General features: G+C 53.5%; 5 protein-coding genes across 5 annotated transcripts; 3 read left to right on the top strand and 2 right to left on the bottom strand.

The window, feature by feature from the left end:
- Positions 1–717: 717 nt before the first annotated feature.
- Positions 718–5,535, top strand: JCM6883_004692 (uncharacterized protein; the record flags this gene model as incomplete). The annotated part of the gene is made up of 4 exons (XM_076630777.1): positions 718–780; positions 852–3,902; positions 3,973–4,816; positions 4,886–5,535. 4 exons carry the CDS (start codon positions 718–720, stop codon positions 5,533–5,535), a joined length of 4,608 nt encoding a protein of 1,535 aa, XP_076489201.1.
- Positions 5,536–5,912: 377 nt separating this feature from the next.
- Positions 5,913–7,854, top strand: JCM6883_004691 (uncharacterized protein; the record flags this gene model as incomplete). The annotated part of the gene is made up of 6 exons (XM_076630776.1): positions 5,913–6,197; positions 6,413–6,535; positions 6,599–6,697; positions 6,764–7,025; positions 7,093–7,761; positions 7,826–7,854. 6 exons carry the CDS (start codon positions 5,913–5,915, stop codon positions 7,852–7,854), a joined length of 1,467 nt encoding a protein of 488 aa, XP_076489200.1.
- A 172-nt stretch (positions 7,855–8,026) lies between these two features.
- Positions 8,027–8,714, bottom strand: JCM6883_004690 (uncharacterized protein; the record flags this gene model as incomplete). The annotated part of the gene is made up of 3 exons (XM_076630775.1): positions 8,027–8,271; positions 8,355–8,401; positions 8,479–8,714. The coding sequence occupies 3 exons, from the start codon at positions 8,712–8,714 to the stop codon at positions 8,027–8,029; spliced, it is 528 nt and encodes a 175-aa protein (XP_076489199.1).
- Positions 8,715–8,992: 278 nt separating this feature from the next.
- Positions 8,993–16,239, top strand: JCM6883_004689 (uncharacterized protein; the record flags this gene model as incomplete). Its single annotated transcript, XM_076630774.1, has 13 exons — positions 8,993–9,024; positions 9,136–9,247; positions 9,333–10,684; positions 10,770–11,295; positions 11,372–12,358; positions 12,434–14,063; positions 14,138–14,286; positions 14,351–14,587; positions 14,658–14,874; positions 14,940–15,241; positions 15,309–15,368; positions 15,438–15,746; positions 15,811–16,239. The coding sequence occupies 13 exons, from the start codon at positions 8,993–8,995 to the stop codon at positions 16,237–16,239; spliced, it is 6,342 nt and encodes a 2,113-aa protein (XP_076489198.1).
- A 383-nt stretch (positions 16,240–16,622) lies between these two features.
- JCM6883_004688 (uncharacterized protein) lies at positions 16,623–19,374 on the bottom strand (the record flags this gene model as incomplete). The annotated part of the gene is made up of 3 exons (XM_076630773.1): positions 16,623–18,190; positions 18,253–18,423; positions 18,483–19,374. 3 exons carry the CDS (start codon positions 19,372–19,374, stop codon positions 16,623–16,625), a joined length of 2,631 nt encoding a protein of 876 aa, XP_076489197.1.
- Positions 19,375–19,418: the final 44 nt, after the last annotated feature.

Here is a 19,418-nt window from a genome sequence, read left to right as displayed (position 1 = left end):
AAGCGATGGACTGTCCCAGAGCGAGAAAGACAGCGCTGAAATTTTGTTGCGAAGGCAGTGGAAAACAATCCCACGCTGCGGAATCTCCTGTCTCTCTCCCGCTCGGCGGCGGCGGAGTATACTGTAGAGCGCAAGCCCGTTGTAATCAAAGAGGAGAGAGAGGAAGTCAATGGAACCCAAACTTCTCGATCAATTTCCCGGCGACGATTCCGTTCTTCGGACACCCGATCACCTACTTCCCTTCACTCCAGCAAGCAACAGGCAAACGGACACAGGGAAGAGATGCGCTCTCGAGCGAGGGCTATAGCAAGATTACCCGACCCTCTCGAGTGGATGCCCTCAATGCCTCACTTCATCAAGTTGAACCATTTTCCTGGGCGACCCACGACGACAGAGAAGAACAATGGTGAGCCACTCAATTCCGTTCTTACCACGAGTATAGTCAAAGTGCAGGATATTGCTCGATCACTTTGGAACGAGGAGCGGGAAGCGAGGCAGATGGAGATTTGGACCATCCCTGGCATTCGCTCTCTTTCATCAAAAACACACACGTCGAGATGCGCTTCGTAGACTGACAGATCGTATTGTGATTACCCCCTCTACTACCCCCTCCGCCCTGAACTCAACTTCTCGTCATCATCGTCGCCGCCCATCCAATACCGACAAAACGAAGAAGTCCTTACTACACACCTCAACTCTTGCCGTTCTTTCGAACAAATGGCTGCAGTGCCGCTCGACCGACATAACGGACTGAGTCCGTCATCAAGAGGTGGAATCGAGGTGAGTTAATCTCGCTCGTGGTCGTCAGAAGTTCGTCTTTGCTGAACTCGTATTGATCCCTGTGCGAGCAGAGTTCACGGTCATTCGCAAGGTCAGCGTACACTGCATCCCCGTCCCTCGGAGCACTGTCACCTCGTCCAGTCGCGTCCAGTGCTTCACATTCCAGCTCGACTCAAAGACCTCGCCTTCACCATCTCCATACGACACCAGTGCGGCACGAGACAGCAGAGGGCGCAACCGCGATCGGAGAGGCGGATTGGACAACGAATCAAGCGAGACCAATCGGTAGAGCGCGCAGCGAAGTGGATATCCGGTCAAGATCGCGTCGAGTCGTTGATCCCACCAAAAATTCCAATACTTTGACGACACCTTCGACATCTCCCATCGTCACTAGGTCAGGGATCGCATCGACTTCTTCGCCAGGCCTGGCAGATACTTCAGGTTTCTCGACCGAGTACAGCGGCTCTCCATCAAGTTTCGTTACCGCTCGTTCAATACCGGTCCGGACACCTCCTCCACGACCTACGAGATCGCCACATCGAGACCTGTCCCCTTCTCCTGTCCCACCACGTACGAAGTCAAACCTCCCTCCCCGCTCGGAAACGAAAACGACCTTGATTCACGGTACAGAATTCGAGATCGTCTCTGCCCTACCTCCTCCAGCCAAACCGTCTACCCCTTCTGTCGAGTCTTCAGCTCCTCCAGTACAACGGAATCGAGCGTCGACAATGAGCTCGTTCACCTTTCCGAATCACTCTCGTTCTCCGCCTCCTCCTCCGTTACCCACTCTCGCCTCTTCCCCGGCTTCGAGAAATCAGCAATCGACACACCATCAATCGAACGGATCAGTGTTTCGACTCGAACGTCCCCCTCACGCCTTCCCCGAATCTTACCTCGCAGTTCGCGACAGTTTGAGTCAAACTCAGATCGACCAATTCACACTCAGTCTCGCCGCGCAGTTCCCCGCATCTTGGACCACGTCTGACAACGAATCATCCTCAAACTCGTCAGTGCTCTCGAGTCCGACGAAAGGCAGGAACGGGAATGCAGCGGGAGAAGGACCAAGCGGAGGAGGAGAAACGGATGATTGGGCGAGGCAACGAAGGATGTCGAGTTTGATTTCTGGATTGGGAATGGTGCTGGGATCGAGTAGCTTCGGGATGGGACCGCTGCTCATGGAGGAGGAGGAGGAGGAGGAAGACGACGAAGGAGAGCCGGCTCAGGAGAAATGGAGTGATGCACGGGGGCGAAACCCGGCTGAAGCAGAAGATCAACATCAACCACCGACACCCGCGAGTCCAGGTCGAGCGGTTGGTTCTCCTCCGAAAGAGTCGACGAGGAGACGCTCTAGAATCGCCAGCGCAGTCACTTCGAACGACGCTCACGGATCAAGCTGGACGACTTCAACGAGATCTCGGGCGGAGTCGACGCACCAATCATCTTTCGATTCGGCCCTGGCGTTCCACCTCGACTTTGACCCTGTCACTTTCGCTTCTCTCACCTCTGGTTCCATCTCACTCCCACTCTCTTCCATGCCCGAATCGACGAAGCCTCAGGAAGGGGAGAAAGCGGTCGCAGTCGAATTCGGATACGCGACAGGAGGAGTCGAGGAAGTCTCTGCCGATTCCACCTCGACGGCGCAGAAGATTTCGACGAGTAGCGAGGGAGAAGAAGGAACTTCAGAATCGATCAGACACCTCGTTCGTCAATCCTGGCAACTCCCGTCATCTGGAACCGGTTCTCGCGAATTCAAACCGCTCTCTCCGAAACGACGAACGGCACGACCAATCTCACAGCGATTCGACGACGGTCTCGGTATCACCCTCGAACACCTCGACTTTGATAGTGAGAACAGTCGAGCGGTTCCAAGTTCCTACACACCTTCATCTCGACCTGTCCTACCTCGCGGTCCTTCCCTCGATCAGTTCCCTCAAACGACTTCACCTCCAGTTTCGAATCGAATGCCAGACCTCCCAACCTCTCCGCCTCTCGTCGCTGAACCTCCCACTCCTTCCCTTACGATGACACCAGCATTCTCGTCGACTTCCGAAACATCTTCTCCCGCTCCCGACTCAATCCTGAGTCCGCCAGATCTTTCGAGCGACCCATCGGACAAAAGCCGTTCCTTCATGGCAGCTTCCTCTCCTCAACCTCAACCTCGCACTTCTTCCCTCGCGCCGAACTCGCTGTCTTCTTCGACGACCTCAGCAACTCTTCGTCGTCGGAGCTCGAACGAAGATGGACTCGTTGGTCGACGGAGATCCGTCCTCGGCGCTTCGAAATCCTCCAAACGAATCTCGGCTTTATTCTCGAGCGGAATGGACAAGGTTCGCGCAAGGACGAGCTCGCACAACTCGAAAGACGCCGACGACGAAAGGGAAAAAGAAGACGGTCGCACAGCTCGTCGGAGAGCGCTCACCGACGGGTTGATCTCTGGACCGATCTCGTCTCCAGCTCTCTCAACATCAACTTCGACGATGCCGCAATTCGGAAACTCGACCAACTCCTCGTCTCAATCCAGCTTCTTGCCTCCTCCTCCTCCGCCAACCGCATCTCTCACTCAATCGCCCTTCCACGGCAGGACATGGCGTTCGAATCTCAGCCTAGAACAATTCGAGGATCTCGCACAGGAGCTAGGAGCGATGGAAATGCGGCGACAAGAGGTCATCTGGGAACTTTGCGAAACCGAAAGGTCTTTCGTGAACGGACTTCGAGGTGTCATTCAGGTTTTCACCTTGCCTCTCCGAACTCGCAACGGTACCTGGATCAAAGGAGTTCCGGTTCCGGTCTCCCGCCTCCTCGATTGGCTCGACGATATCGTCTACCTTCACTCTCAAATTTTTGAAGCGCTCGAAGAGGTTCGGATCAACCAACGTCCTGTCGTCGGCAGAATCGCGGAGGCATTCCTACCATTCGTCGCACGACTCGAAGTCCACCAACCTTACCTCGTCCGGTTCGAAACGGTGACCAGACAGATCGACGAGATGGCAGCCGATTCAGCGAGTGATTTTGGCGAATTCGTGAGGATGCAGAGCAGCTTGCCCGAGTGCGGTTCTCTCTCACTCTCGAGCTTCCTTCTAAAACCCGTTCAACGTCTCATGAAGTACCCCTTGTTCTTCCGCGTGAGTCTCTTTTCCTCTCTGATCCCCAATGCTTTGTCGTTCCCAAGGCTGACTTTCTTATCGCTCTCAGCAACTCTGCGATCTTACCCCGCCTACTCACCCTGATCACTTCAGCACTCTCTCCCTCCTCCATTCGACTGACTCGATCATCCGGGTCATGCAAGAAGTCAAAACTCGCGAGGATGAATACGAAGAAACGAAAGTCTTGGAATCGCGGATCTCTGGCCTTCCGAACGGATTCAAGCTCGCTTGTCGTGACCGCCGACTCGTCGCTCACGGAGTCCTCAAACGGGTTCACATAAGCGACAAGGATCGCTCGCTACTCGAAATGGACGCCATCGCCAGAGCGGGACTCGACAAACCGAATCTGCGAGGCAACGCTCCCATCTCTCCCGGTCTCTCTCCGCTCGTCGACTCCGCGAGGCCTCGTTCGACCATTTCGGAATCGAGCTCGAGTTCGCTCTCGGTCGGGTCTCTCACGTACGCCTCGGATCATTCTTCCGGATGGAATTCTCCTAGGACGCCAGGCGCTTTCCAGTCTCCAACTCGACTTGAATTCGGAGGCGGTTCCTCGAATTCTCCTCTCCCGTCGCCCCTCCTTCGCCCCGATTCGATGATCTCCAACTCTTCCTCCGTCTACAGCGACACTTCGAACAAGGCGGCTTCGTCGGCATTCGATTCGAACGTCGCCACGAGGAGACCCGCGCGCAGAGTCGTCAAGACGAAAGCGAAAGAAACGACAGTCTACGTGTTCGTCTTCTCGGACCTCGTAGTTCTGGCGACGAAAGTTCCTACACCGACAGCGGCATTCGGTAGTCGATCGAGGAGAGGTATCCAAGAACCGTCTTATCGAGCGATTGAAACTGTCGGGTTATCTCGAGTTTTGGGAGTTTCAGATCTCAGCGGCAAAACGGGTGAGTTCCCTGCTCGATTTCTTCGACCAGGGAAATTTATGCACGAGACTGATTGTGGTCATCGTACAGAACATGAACACCTCATCGAAATCGACCTCCTCCCTATTCGCGAGGGTCAAGATCAAGCTCCTCTCTCCCTCTCCAACACCTCTCTCGCCTCCTCCATCTACCTCACTCTACCTCCCGCGTCCTCCTCTCGCAGTCCTCTACCACCGACCGCCTCGTACGAATGTCAAGTCAAAGAACGAATTCGTTGGTTACAAGCCTTCGAGCGTTCTTACCTCTTCGCCCTCCGATCACTCTCGTTCCCCTCCCTCCTCGCATCTTTCACTCAGCCGACTTCTCCCAGCGAACGACTCTCGTGCGCATCCTACCTCGACGCCGGTATCGTTCCGAAGAGCCCGAGTCAGCAATACCTCGAAAAGCTGGCGAGAGGAGAGAATAGCGAGACCACCGAAGACGGATCGGAGCTCGAGCGAGAAGAACGAGGTTGGTGGGCCGTCCGGCTAAAGAAGGTCAGGAAAGAAATGGAAGGAAACTTGAGTGAGAGAAGAAACGAACCTTCGTCGAACGGAGGAGGAGGAGTTCACGCAAACTCGTGGCAACCGACGAACAAGCAGTCCTCGACGAGACGACAAGGAGGAGGAGTACGCCCAGGTCAGGTCGTCACGTACAGCGCGGGTCAGATCCTTCCCGCGAGGAGAACGATTCAAACTTGAAGAAACACCAAAAACCGCATTCGAGCTTGTCTACTCCCTTCCATCCCTTCTTTTTACATTCGCATCGCAACATCTTTATCGACTGTCGACAGCTTTCGTCTTGTCGGCAGTCCCTTGTAGCACCTTTTGTAGACTTCTCGCCCGCCTCGATCGTTTCGCAACCATTTATTGATATTTTATTTTCGCTTCAGTTTTTGAGCCCTCCTATCCTCCTATGGTCGAGTCGTATCCGCTTCAAGCCGTACGCTCAGCCTCGTCCGAGTGAGATGTCGAAGGCAACTTGTCGCGGTCCCCGCGTTGTTCCTTGCTCTTCTTTCTCCACCCTTCTCGACTGCGCACGTATATAGACTCAGCAACAACACTTCTATCGCCTCACTATGTCTGCCCCGAAAGAATCCCCGTCTCTCTCAGCAGTTCCTCGATTAATCCCCGGCTTCACACAACAACCTTCGACTACTGCTCCGAAACCTCGCAAACGTAGCTCCAAGAAGGGTGGAGCAGCAGCTACTCTAGGTCCTCAAACTACCGGTACCGTCGAACCAGTGTCAGAAGAGAAAGGAGAGGGAGTAGTGACGGAGGATCTAGCGGATGAATCACTCATCAAGAAGACTAACGCAGTCGAACAAACCAAGAAACGTTTAAGAGCTCAGAACAAGAAACTTGTGAGTCAGTGCTCTGCTCTATAAGCTACGATTCAGCGCGACATCGAAGGAAGAGGGGGCTATCATGTCATTTGAACGATGTTTTAGTCACTGCATCCATCAGAGAAGCTGGATCGTGGTGCTTGAGACCCGAAAGAGGGAGAGGGAGAGGGATAGGGACAGAGAGACGACGTCGAAGCTCGAATGTACTGACCTGAGCTCTTTCTACACGCTAGCAACGTCTCGATGCATACGAAGCCAAAGCCGATATCAACGAAGATCAACGTCGTGCTCTCGCTGGTCGAGGCACGATCGACGCAGTCGTCAAGGAGCTCAACGAACTTCTCGTCATTTTACAGGTTCGTTGCACAGTTTGCGTCTGATTCCTCATCAGTCACTAATCTAGATTTATCGATCGGCAGGCGGAAGAAGCTGAAGATGTCGAACGTGAGAAACGAGTCATTGCGGCCGAGGAAAAGAAGCACGCTCGAGCTGTCGAAGCCGCCGTTCAAGCTCAAAAAGTACGTTCTCGTTCCTCTTCACGCTCGAATATGATCGTCAAACTCACAACTTGGATGTCGGTTCAGGCTGAAGCACAATCTCAACTCGTCTTCCTTTTCCAGTTCCTCCGACTTCGTTCCCTCTTCGTCCCCGATCAACCTTCTTCGTTCGCTCCTCCGGTTCTTCCTCCTGCGATCGCTGCCGCCAGAGGTCAAGAAGTCGCTGCTGTGCACACTCTATTCGACGAATTCAGCAATGGACCTTTGCTCGGAGGAAACGGAGATGCACTCGAAAAGCTCGAGAAGATTGCATCTGGTTCTCAAGATCAGATCATCGAAGGCGTCACCTGTTAGCTTCTCCGCTCCTCCTTCTTTTGAGAAGTATCTGCTGACCACTCGATCCAATGACTATCCAGTCGCTCGCATTTCCGAACTCGTTCACGGATTGACCGCTCCTCCTCCTTCCGCCGACCAAACTCCCCTCGACTCTCCCATCATCGAATCTTCTTCTGCACCAGGACCTTCCGATTCAGTTGTCGCTCTCGTTGACGGAGAGAAGGAAGCTCACCCCGCTCCTTCTTTCCTCAACGAAAGTGAAATCGAACCTCCTTCTCCTCCCGCGGACAAGGTCGCTTCGTGGCAAGACGAAGTAGCCGACAACACTCAAGTCGCACCTTCCGATCCTGCAACTCCCAAAGCCGACATTCTCAGCTTCACGGGGCAAACCACTCCTTCGAACGAACTACCTTCTCCAATTGTTCAAGCTCTCGGAGGAGGAAACGCTTCGGAAACCCTCTCTGCCGTGACTCCTCCCGTAGAGTCTGTTGAAGAACCCAAGTTGGACTGGAGTACCGAAGAAGCAGGAGGAGCCTTGCCCGATCTTCCCGAATTAGCGCCTCCCGTCCGAATCTCGAATGAACAACAAGCTGAGGTTCAGGGTGATGGGTTCCAGAAACCTCGTGGACCTCGTCGTGGAGGTTACCGAGGAGGAGGACCAGGACCTGACGGACAGAGACGCGGTTCGTTCAGGGGTCGTGGAAGGGGGGAAGGACGAGGTAGGGGAGCTCGAGGTGGTAGAGGACGAGGTGAGTTCGAACCCAATTCGGCTCGAGGACGAAGCTGACTCTGTTTGGTGCTGTCTGTCTGTAGGAGGACCCGCTCCCGCTCCCGCCGCCTAGACGGGTCGAAAACCGGGAATAGCGGAATGATGGAAAAAGATATGGCGTGGTTAGCTCGCGAGCCAGTTTTTTGTTTGACTTTTCTTGTTTGTCCTTCTCGTGCAGCCGCAATAATAACGAAAATTTGTTTCCGCAATCAATCAACTCTTTTGCAACTATTCCAATCTTTGCTTCAGATTTTATTCCCCATTGGGTCTTCTCTGCCACTCATCGCCGTTTCAGCATGTTTCTCCTCCGTCTCCTCTTCGCCCTTGTCCTGCTCGAGTCGCGACAACTCGGTCGTTCTAGACGGACGAGGTCCTTTCTTCGATTTCGATCGATTGAAAGCACGAGAAGCTCGGGAGAAGTGACTCTTGCGCCAGGATCTCGACTCTTCATTGCCTTCAAAGGCCCCTTCCCCATCACTTGCGACCCATCCTAGAGAAGGACGACACACGCCCGAGGGATCAGACGAGAACCGACAGAATATGATCCTTAATCTCGCGAAAGACTGAGCTCACCAGCCGAAGTTGGCGCGTCGAGAGCGAACCAGCCGCTCATGTACTGTCTGATTGTCGTCAAATGAAAAAGCCGTCAGCTCCAGCCGAATCGATTGAAACTAGGTCCCCTCTGAGGCTCACTCACTTTGTTCCTCCTTTTCCTCTCTCTGCGATCGGCGTCAACCCGTAAGTTCCGCCAAACCATCTCTTCTTGGTACCACTAACTTCATTCAGGTCTGCCTCGTAGACCGCATCGACGGGGACGGATCGACCTTTGCGGTGTTTGCGAAAGGTAAAACGAGCGAAGATGAGGGAGAGAACGACGGCGATCGAACCAAAGATCGTCCCGAATGAGATTGCGAGCTGGGTGGAAGACTTCATGGGCGACGAGAGATTGGGAACAGGCGAGAGGAACGTTGCAGCGCACAGACTCGAGTTTTGCAAGAACAAAGTCCGAAAGACTTCCGCGGACACATAGGGAGCCGCCTGCCAAGCGGTTCAGCAGCGAACAGGTCGAACTACACGCGTGAATATCCCAGGGAGATCGGTGATAGGTAGGTTGGAGCTGGCGAAGATCAAGGGAATCCCGGACGGGTGCTGTGAGGGTAGCAGAGCTGTAATCGAGTCGGACGCGTGTTCCCAGAGCTTCTTCGTTGTGTATGGTTGTCGAGAGTCGTCAAGCGCAGCGGAAGTGAGTAGAGTAAAGGAGGAAGAGCGCGTTGCTCTAAACGACGACCTCTTGATTCCGCTTCTCACCCAAGTCGGGACCGGCTGAGCTTACCGACAGCAACGAATCCGTTAGATACGAGCCCAGCACAAACGAATCTCAGCTGATCGCCCCAACCAGAGTTTCCCCTCTCCCTCCACCTCTCTCGATCAATTTCTCGCTCAAACGGGACATTCGCCTTCAAACCGTGGATCGGATCAGAGGGTAGGAGTGAGTAAGCAGCCCTGGAGTCACTCTGGAAGAAGACGAAGCGCCACCGCGGGAGCGGTCAGGTTGCTGGGTCGTCGAGTTCAAACACTGGACCTTCGCCCGCTTCTCTCCAACTCGATACGGACGATCTCGACTCGAACGCAATCGCATACGACAGACTACCGACCTCCTCCCCAACGAAGAACCGCAACAGCGCTTTCCCTTACTCTTCCGCTTTCCCTCTCCCCGGTCAAACTCCCCTCGACAGTCCCCAATCTATCCACAGTGAACGACTCTCTCACGCCCTCGGCAATTTCACCTGCTCCTCGACAACTTCTTCCTCCCTCTCCTCCGCCTCGACATCCCGAAACTCGAATGCGACAGTCGGTCCTTCTTTCCCTTCGTCCCGTCAAGATTCGGTAGAAGTTAACGTAGGAACGAGAGTGAGCGCTCCGTACGGAGGAAGAGCAAAGTCACCGGACAGACAGTCCGCACGGTCTGTCACGCCGAGTGTTCGAAGCGGGGATCTTATGACGGAAAGAGAAAGGCGGCAGAGGGTCGAGAGTTTAAGCTCATTATCAGGACGGTCAGAGAGGCGGAGGGAACGCGAAGTGGATCCGAGGGACAGTATGTCGAGTGAACGGTCGGATCTGGATCAACTCAAACCACTCCCAGCCTCGCCTCGACCACGCCCGAATTTGGCTTCGACCTCACGAACTTCGACCGCGCCAAGTGAAGCACCTACCGAATACTCGAACTCGACTAGCTTCCCGACCATGTCGAGTATGAGTTCGTACCGGACAACCGATTCGAGAACCTTCAGCAGTGCGACAACGACCTCGAATCGATCTGGCCTCAAAACCGATTCTCTCCTTTCGAACAACATCAACGCTTCATCAATCCCGATCACTCCTCGCCGAGGCTCAACAATGTCGACTGCGACCCGCGCCTCTTCCTCACATTATCAGCCCTCCGAATCTAGTCGCCCGCCAACTGCTCTCTCGATCGCACCCTCTCCGTTCGCCTCTGATTTCGAGAAGGAGTTCCCTCGACCTTCGGATCCTGAGAAGATCGACGAGATGTTCGAACAATTGATCCCTCAGATGGGTACGGGAACGGAAGCAGAAGCTGCGATTAGGGCGCTCGAAACCGACAAGAAATGGTTAATGATTTACAACGACGCGTTCAGCAAATGGAAAGTCGCGAGGGAAAAGGTTACTCATCGATCAGTCGATGCGAGAAGCGCACCCGGAATCGGAACCTCGACAACGCCGATCGCTGAGAATCCGAAAACTCCTCGAATGAGCGAACGAACGTCGGCTGGGAGGGGGAAGAACGAAAGACCGGAATGGTACATTAGCAAGTTTATGGACGGTTCAATCACACAACAACAAGTGGCGAGTCTGAGCGTTTGTCTTCGGACTTACGAGTTACAGTGAGGCTCCATTCTCACTTTTTTCTCACCGTTCGACTCTTGAAGCTGATCTCCCACTCTTGCCGAAACCTCCTCTCTTCTACAGATTCCTTCGGAGATTCATCGAGTTGAAGGGTCAAGCGGTACTCGGAAATGCCCTCCATAACCTCAACAAACCTGACGCTCAACGAAAACCTGACGTCGCGATGGAGGCTGAATTGGTCAAATGTCTACGAACACTCTTCAATAGTCCCGATGGAGCACGAGACGCAATCGACAACAACACCTCGATATCCCCGATTACGGCTTCTCTCGCTTCCGAAATCCCTACTCGGAAAAGCGTCGTCGAACTCTTGACTTTCTTCATCGCTCGAGATCGAGTTCGAGGATTCAATCTCGTGCTGAAAGGCCTCGACGACTTTTCGACATCTCGAAGGTTACCTGGGAAATTCGATGGTTGGTTCTGGTTCTGGGAAGCTGCAATCGACGGTCGAGGGAGAATGGGAAGTTCTGTTGGAGCGAGTCAACACGTCCTGAGTCTAAAGAGCGCGGAAGCGAGGGAAATGGCGAAGGATTTGGCGAAGAATGCATCTCTGGCAGATATCAAGGATCAAGCTCTCGCAGATTACGCCGTGAGCTTTCTCCGACCCTTCTTCCTCCGCTTTACGTCTTGCTCGAGCTCACTGTTCCTTTCTCTACCTCTGCCAGATCACAAACATGCTTCTCATCCGAGAGCTGTTACGAGACCGAGATCTCAAGATTCGAGTCAATCTGCGAGCGGCGATGGATATTTCAGGTCTTCGTCGGATTCTCGATAAACACGCCGTCCTCGACCACGACAATCTTCGCAAGCTTATCGCTGCTTACTACGACGATGCTCAAGCGGACGACGCCGAAATGGCCGAAACGATGAAGGAGGATATCCGGATGAATTTCAACGATCCGAAAGGGTGTTTCGAAGCTGTTCTCGCCAACACGGATGGACGAGCTCTCGACTTCCTCGGGAGTATCCTCAAGAATCTTATTCTCATCCCGATCGATCCCGAATCTCGTATGCGACATTTCCAGCTCGTCGATCGAGTCGTCTCTTCAATCGTCGTTGACCGGAAAGGACTCGATGGAGACTTTTCTCAACTCCTCGGTTCAAGCGTTGCTCAAGTAATCGCTTCTTTCGGAGCTCAAGAACGACTCGACGACGTCACGGAGGATCTCGAACATGCCAAGTCGACTATCGCGAAATTGAAACGAGAACGAGAAGAACTTCAAGAAGAAGTCGACCAGGGCGACGCAGGTCGAGTCGGCAAGCTCAAGTCGAAACTCGAAGGACTCGAACGAGCGCTCTTGACTTCGCGTGCGGCAACGGATTCCACCAAAGCCGAACTCGCTGCGAAAGAGAGGGAGTATCTCGAACAAATCGCTGCACTCCGACTCGACAACCAGGAACTCTACTCTCGCCTCAAGAAGCACGGCTTACTCGATGGAATGTCGGACAACTTGAGGGAAAGGATGGAGAAGCAGATTCAGCGAGCCAAGACGATCCAAATTCTCGAAGGATCCTCCCCTCTCGAAACTATGCCTCCGATTCCAGGTCAAACGTTATTGGGAGTTACGGCTGCGAGAAAGCGTGTTGAGAATGGAGTTGCGAGTCAACGTTTGGAGACAGAAGAGCGTCTCGTCAGTTCTAGAGATCGAACGGTCAGTCTCGTTTCTTCTTAGCGATTCTGCTCCTTGTCGTCGGGTTCTCATTCTTATGCTCTTTCATCTCAGCAGGAGTCTGCTTGGTCACCCAACTCCTCGCCCTCGCCTTCCTCACCCTCCCAAGTCGCTAAGCGTCGTTCTCAGCCCGACGCAAACTCGACACCTCAGACGACTCGCACCCTTCCAAGCTCGACAAGTCCGTTGAGTTCGACGACAACGCCTCGCCCCCGAGAACGAGAGACGAGCTCGCATCAACGACGACCGACTCTCGCAGAACAAATCCGACAAGTCGCGAACAAGATGGGGTCGAGTCCGATTCGAGATTCTGTCGACACCGAAAGTATCGCCGCCAGTTCTCGTAACAGTTCTCGGTTGAGTCAATCACACGTGGTCTCGGCACCGGCTTCGACGGCTCCTACGTCGCTTCTCCATTCTCAAGCCGACACTTCAGCAATCGAGCCGTCTTCGAACGAGGTGATCGAGCCCGTTTCGCGTAGCCGAGCACCAACAGAGGAGCAAGGAGTGGCGCCGCACGAGGAAGAGGACAGATCCGATGCAGGCGACGACCCTCTTGATTCCCCCACGGCTCGAAAGAGTATCGACGGTTCGGGGACGACTTCCGATTTCTCGGCTCCGTTCCTCAACATGCTTCCTCCCATGGATTTCGATTCGTCAAACAGTCGTCCCGATACGCTCTTTCTCGTCGGACCTTACGCGACGGCGCCCTCGACGCCACTTGTCGTTCCAGAATCTCCCGAGATCACCAGAAAAGCGACTCATCAACTCTCTCCTCTCCCTTCGACCGTCGATCTACCGTCACAACCTGACGCCAAGATACCCGGTACCGTTATTGTCGAAACGCCGACACCAGAATCCGATCGACCTTTCACTTCATCTCTCGCGGAGGAATCGAAATCTTCACTTCTCGTTTCTAGACTTCGAGAACTACCAGCTCCACCGCGAATCATCACCTCTGCTACTGCGATATCCCGCGAGGTGAAGAAGGACTCTGTCGCAGAGGTAGAACCCGTCAAAACTTCGTCAGATTCCGTTGTTCCGCCTTCTATATCACCTTCTACATCCGCTCCTCCTCCTCCTCCTCCTCCTCCACCACCACCACCACCACCACCACCACCGCCGCCGCCTCCTCCGTTACCATCTATCCCTGCAAACTCGGGCGACTTAAGTTCGAGCGGTCTTCCGATTCCTCCTCCCCCGCCCCCGCCTCCACCACCACCTGGAATGCCTCGATTCGGAGTCAAAACGGGAGGTCCGAACATGCCTCTCAGCGATGTCCTCGCAGGTCGAGCCAAACTTCGCAAAAACACTTCAGACAGTCCCGCTTCGCCATCAACTCGCTCGCCTATCGGTGGTCCCCCTCCCCCTCCCCCTCCTATGGCTCCTATGGCTCCCGGTGCACCTGCTCCGCCTCGTCTTCCCGGTCAGAAGACTCCAGTCAACGTCGCGCAACGGAAACTCAAAACCTTCCAATGGGACAAAGTTTCTCCTCACAGTCTCTCGTCGACGATCTGGGGTCAACAAGGGGCTGAAGATTCGAGTATCGCCGCGAGGTTACGCACTCAAGGTATCTTTGATCTGATGGAGGAAGATTTCCGAGCGAAACAAACAGTCAAACTCGCGACGAAGAGAGAAAAGACGACTTTGACGACTTGTCTCGGTACTCAACAAGGGCAAAACATCGGTACGTTGGTCTTCTTTTTCGTGATCACCGTTTGCCCTCAACTGACGTTCTTATCCATCGCACGTTGTGATCAGAAATTACGGTTTTGAAGCCTGCTGGATCAGCTACTGACGATGCGTTCACTAAGGTCAAGTCTGCCGTCGGACGTATCTTGAGGTACGACCAAGATCTCGACGAGCAATACCTGACCGAACTCGTATCGCTCCTGCCATCTCCTGATCAAGTGCGTATGATGTCTCCTTTCTTGAAAACGAGCGGAGAACTGACTTGTGCTTACTCGCTCACAGGAAGCACAACTCAACGTCTACAAGAGTTCTGCTCCGGAAGAGCTAGACTTCCTTGCTCCCGCCGATCGTTTCCTCATCGAGATTTCGAAAATCTATCGACTCAAACCTCGGTTGAAAGCTATGATCTACCGCGCCAAATTCCTCGAGAACATCGAACAACTCGAAGAAGAAGCTCAACGTGTATACGAAGCCTCAAAGTCGTTGCTCGATGCTCCACACTTCTCTGAGCTTTTGAAGGTGAGTCGAGCATCTTTCGCGTCAAGATCAGTCCGAACTCAAGCTCACACCAGATCATCTCTCGCTTCAGTTAATTCTCATGTTGGGTAACTTCTTGAACGCCTCCGGTCATAAAGGAAATGCTCAAGGATTCAAAGTTACGTCGATCAACAAGCTCGTCGATACGAAATCATCTCAGTCGTCGAATCGAACTCTCCTTCACTTCACCGCGAAAACCGTATCTCAAACGATGCCTGACACGGAGGACTTCCTCGAAGAGTTGTCGAAACCTGCTGATGCTTTCAAAGGTCAGCGAAAAGTTCCCTCTCTTTCACCATGTCTTTCGCTGACAACGGAATTTGTCGTGTCACAGCTGATCTCGCTCACGTGCGGGTATCACTGGCCGACTTTCGCTCTCAGCAAACGTCTCTCGAGACTTTGTTGCTTGAACACTTTGAGGACGTGGAGGATCTCGATCCGAAAGATGGATTCCCGAAGACGATGTTCCGATTCGCCAAGGAGGCACGCGAACGTATCCTTGCGCTCACTGATCTCGTCACACTCGCGAACTCGACCTACAACGAAGCTCTGACGTTCTATGGAGAAGACGCGAAGAGTATCACCTCGACCGATGAATTCTTCGGAGTTTTCAAGACGTTCGTGACTTCGTACAGAGTGAGTGTCCCTCGTTCACAAACCTTTATCGCTCGGGACTGACATGTCTCTCGTTCGACCACTGTAGCGTGCCCGAGAAGACAATCGACGCATCGCAGAGTCGGAAGCGAAAGCTGCCCAACTAGCTGTAAGTCCTTCCTTCCTTGTTCTGCTAGCGCTGAATACTGATCACACGTTATGAACGACTTTGATCTAGGCTCGTAAGGCCGAAGCCGCTGCTGCAGCTGCTGCGGCCCTCGAAAGTGGAGACTCCCTCGTCGAAGAATACATGAAGAGCTTGAGAGCGCAATCCCTCGACACTCCCCGTTCAATGCGTCGAGATCGTCGAAAGAACCTCCTCGCGAATGCTACAGGCGGTCGGGAGTCTCCCTCGCTTGTCACGAAAGAGCGACCGCCTTCAATGGTCGAAACACCCGACGAGTCGTCTTCATCGGTTCCGGAAGGAGGTCTTAGCGATCTACTAGCAAGTGGTCAAGAACTGATGGCTCGTTTGACTGGCGAAGGAGTGAGTGGCTCCCATTCTCCTTGGATGTTTGCCATCGACTAATTCTCATCATCGGCTTGCACAGTTCGCGGCTTCGACCTCTCCTCCATCTACTCAATCAACGGGCACCCGTCGTCGTCGACCACTTCGTAACGGGTCTTCCGAATTACCTTCGATTCCGTCTGTTCCTGAACCCGAATCTTCGTCGAATTCTGCAGCAAGCTCAGATTCTCTCCTGCCCGCCCTCGACCTCGTGAACTTCCGTAGTGCCTTCGGGAGCAGTCTCGATTTCGCCGCTCAAGCTAAACCTTCTCCAATCGAGGAACTGGACGAAGCCAGGTTCGGAGACGACACGATCACTCTGAAACGAGCTCCGAGCCTCGAAGAAGACGGAGCAAGTCGGAACGCTGGCGGCACACCAGACCTTGGAGCTGATCGGATCACAGTACAGCGAGACGAAGAGGAAGAGGAGGAGGAGGAGGAGATCAGGTTGGTCGGAGGAGTCGCACTGTAAACTTTCAGTTTTTTCGTATTTCTTCGTCTCGTTCTTTCGCACACCCTTTCACTACTCGCATTTATACGTTTATTCCACTCGACTCCGTACCGCTCTACTTCCCTATAGAATCTCATACCCTTACACTGCTCGTCTTTCGTCTAAGTATTCACGCTTGACTTTCCCTCTGTTGTCCGCAAATATTCACGAAAATCGTTCACAATCGGTGACTGGTTCGATAGCAAAAAAGACAAGTAGATGACAATTGGCACGAACGAGATACAACAGCGTACGAATGATGTACCGACATGAATGAAGACTAAATAACAGATAAATGAATCAGAAACCGATCCGATAGCAGACTCGTCCAGCGAGTTTTTACTTCTCCTCTCTTCTGTTCTGTTCTAATAGTGATATTCCTCGTTCCCGTTCCCGATATAGCTTGACGAGAGGTCGTACTGTCCTTGCGATGATTCGAATCCCAACCCCATTTCGTATGCTGATTCGCCATTATCTTGTTGAGCTTGTTGACGTTCGAGACCTTCGAGATCTCGCACATAAGCGCCCAAATCAGGCTCGACAGAGTTTGCGTTTGCGAATTGCGAAGAGTTGAGGTATGCATTCGTATCGAAATGTTCGGTACCCGTTCCTCCTCCTCCTCCTTCGTGAACGTTCTGCAACATAGGATACTCTCGAGCTTCTTCGACGCCGAATGAGTGTTGGGAGAGTTCGGGAGAGTTGATGTACCCGGAAAGCGAAGGAGTCCCATTCGAGGGAGCGTAGTAAGCTTCGTCGTTTGTCGGAATTTGATGAGGAAGGATCGCCGTCGTGGGAGCGTGTTCGTAGACGAGACCATTCGGAGCGACGAAGTGCATCGTCTGTGGTTGCTGAGGATTCGGAGAGAAGTGTTGGGACTGCTGAGGAACAGGAGAATTCGAATATGCTTGCGAAGGGGGAGGGCGATGAGCAGCGTAAGATGGGAAAGAGGGATGTTGAGCTTGAGGTGGGATTGGTAATCCGTGGCCTGCGTGTACTTGTACTTGTACTTGTACTTGAGGGTGCTGGGAGTGAGAATGAGAATGAGGGCGTTGTGACGGCGCTTGATGTGGATTTTGAGACTGAGAGTGTCGAGCGAGATGATGTTGTTGTGTTGAAGCGGAAGAAGGAGGAGGGGGAGGGAATCCTTCGGGATGAGGTCGCAGAGATTGAAGGTGATGAGGATGGATCATTGTGAAGTGAGGTTGAGGGAATTGAGCGAATTCGGAAGGTAAGCGATGTTCGACTCTTTCTCCTCCTCCTTCGGTGTCGTTTCCACCGCTCGGACCCTGGCTCGTCCCGGCCCCCATCTGTTCGAAACATCTCTGACTCAGCTTACTCCTACTCTTGATCATAGCTGGACTAGCGACCGAATCATCCATCATCGTTTTCGCTCCAATCGCACTCGTGCTCGCACTCCGACCCATCGACGACGAGGAGAGAGGAGAGCTTTGCGCCGCAGCCTGTCGAGGAGTGATGCTTGTTCTGACCCTTCCACCCTGGTACGGAGTTGCTTGTAGATCGCTTTCGCCGATCGAAGCGCGCCCGTTCAGTCGAGGAGCACGAGCGGTCGAGCCGTTATTGAGTCCAGCGTATGATTGACTCCGACTGAGAGAGGTCGAGGCAGGAGAGTGTCCGAGACTGGGGCTCGTCGCGCTGTTGAGCGTGAGATTCGAGAGTTCGTGAGTCGCCGAGGCGGAGCGGACGAGGGGATAAGGAGATGCGCGAGCCGCTCTCGGAGTTTGTTGGGTCATCGAGAGGTCTCCGGTACTCGGCGATCCGATCGCGTTCTTGTTCCGAGTGCGTTGAGGTCGTCCTGAGCGAGTTTCGGTCGAAGAGACGAGGGGCCCGGATAGGTCGTCTTCGTCCCCGTTGACGACTTCTGATCTCGAGGATAGACTAGTAACTTCGATCGAAACGGTGTCGTAATTTCCGGCTGGTCGAAGAGCGCTGATGTAAGCGAAAGGTTGAAGCATTAAAAATAGTAGAAGAACTTACAAGGACTGTTCGCGATCGCTTTTCGTTCCGCTTTCGCAGCCTCGTAAATGCTTTGGATGATCGGCAGCTTCTGAGTTGGGATCTGCATCTGTACTGCGCCTGTCGCAGCTTCGAGTTGGCCGATCGTTACGTGAGGCAATCGAAGGAGATGGAGAAGTAGACCGATGCGTTCTGCAATCGAGGTTCATTTAGCGACCGTTTCAGACTGCAACACACAACGAGATACTCACCTTGCTTGGCGAGATGATCCGGTTCTTTGTGTCGCATCTGAGGCGGCCACCACGAGGGTTTCGTTTCCTCTCCTTTTTGATACGGAAATCTCGTTTGTTTGTGAGGTTCGATCGCTTTGATCCAACTTCGACAAACGATCTTGTCTGTCTTGTGGGACAGCTCTGACAGTCGGGAAGTGAACCATCCGTCGAGTTCTTCGCGAGTAAGTTTGAGCGCGGGAGTTTGACCGTTCGAGGAAAGAGTCGACGAAGTGGGAATGGGAGAGGTGACGCTATTTGCTGAGAATGAAGGGGAAGGGTGTTGTTGAGCTTTGCCGCCGTCGAGAGTTGTGATCGAGCGAGTCGAGCGGTGATTTGAAGAAGAAGGGATCCGTTCGGAAGAACTTGTCGCACCTCCAGTCCTCGAACGAGGTCGCATTGGATTCTGATTCGAAGTCGACGATGACGAAGTAGCTCCCCTTGACGTTGTCGAACCCGTCCTCTCCATGCCTTCCCCGTCGCTCATTTCCTCGTCGATAATCTGATCCGGACTAAACACATATATCCCTTCCGTTGAGTATACTCCCTCGACTTCCAGTCGCTCTTCCCCTGCGCTCTTCCGTCTCTCCTTGTCGAGTCTCCACGACTTGGCTATTTCCTTCGCGTCTTGCTGAACTGAACTGCCCAACCATTCTTCCAATTTCGGTTGGAATGCCTCACTCGCGTACGCGTCTGCGACCTCTCCCGACGGCGAGACCCATACGATAGCGAATTGGGACCCATTACGATACGTACAGGCTCCGAGGGAACGTAGGATCTTTCCCTTTGCCGCGCGGTAGTGAATGTCGGCTTTTCTATCTTGAAGCGGGACGTACTTGCCGGCGTAGTACGGATCTGCTTCGACTGATGGCATACTGCCCCCGACTTGGCTGAGTGGTCGAGATACGAGTTTGAAGC

The sequence above is a fragment of the Sporobolomyces salmoneus genome (assembly GCF_050403485.1).
Source record: "Sporobolomyces salmoneus JCM6883 DNA, S_salmoneus_JCM6883_v1_ctg12, whole genome shotgun sequence".
NCBI classification, from domain to species: domain Eukaryota; kingdom Fungi; phylum Basidiomycota; class Microbotryomycetes; order Sporidiobolales; family Sporidiobolaceae; genus Sporobolomyces; species Sporobolomyces salmoneus.
The sequence above is the reverse complement of the archived record's forward strand: the minus strand, read 5'-3'. Positions and strand labels throughout refer to the sequence as shown.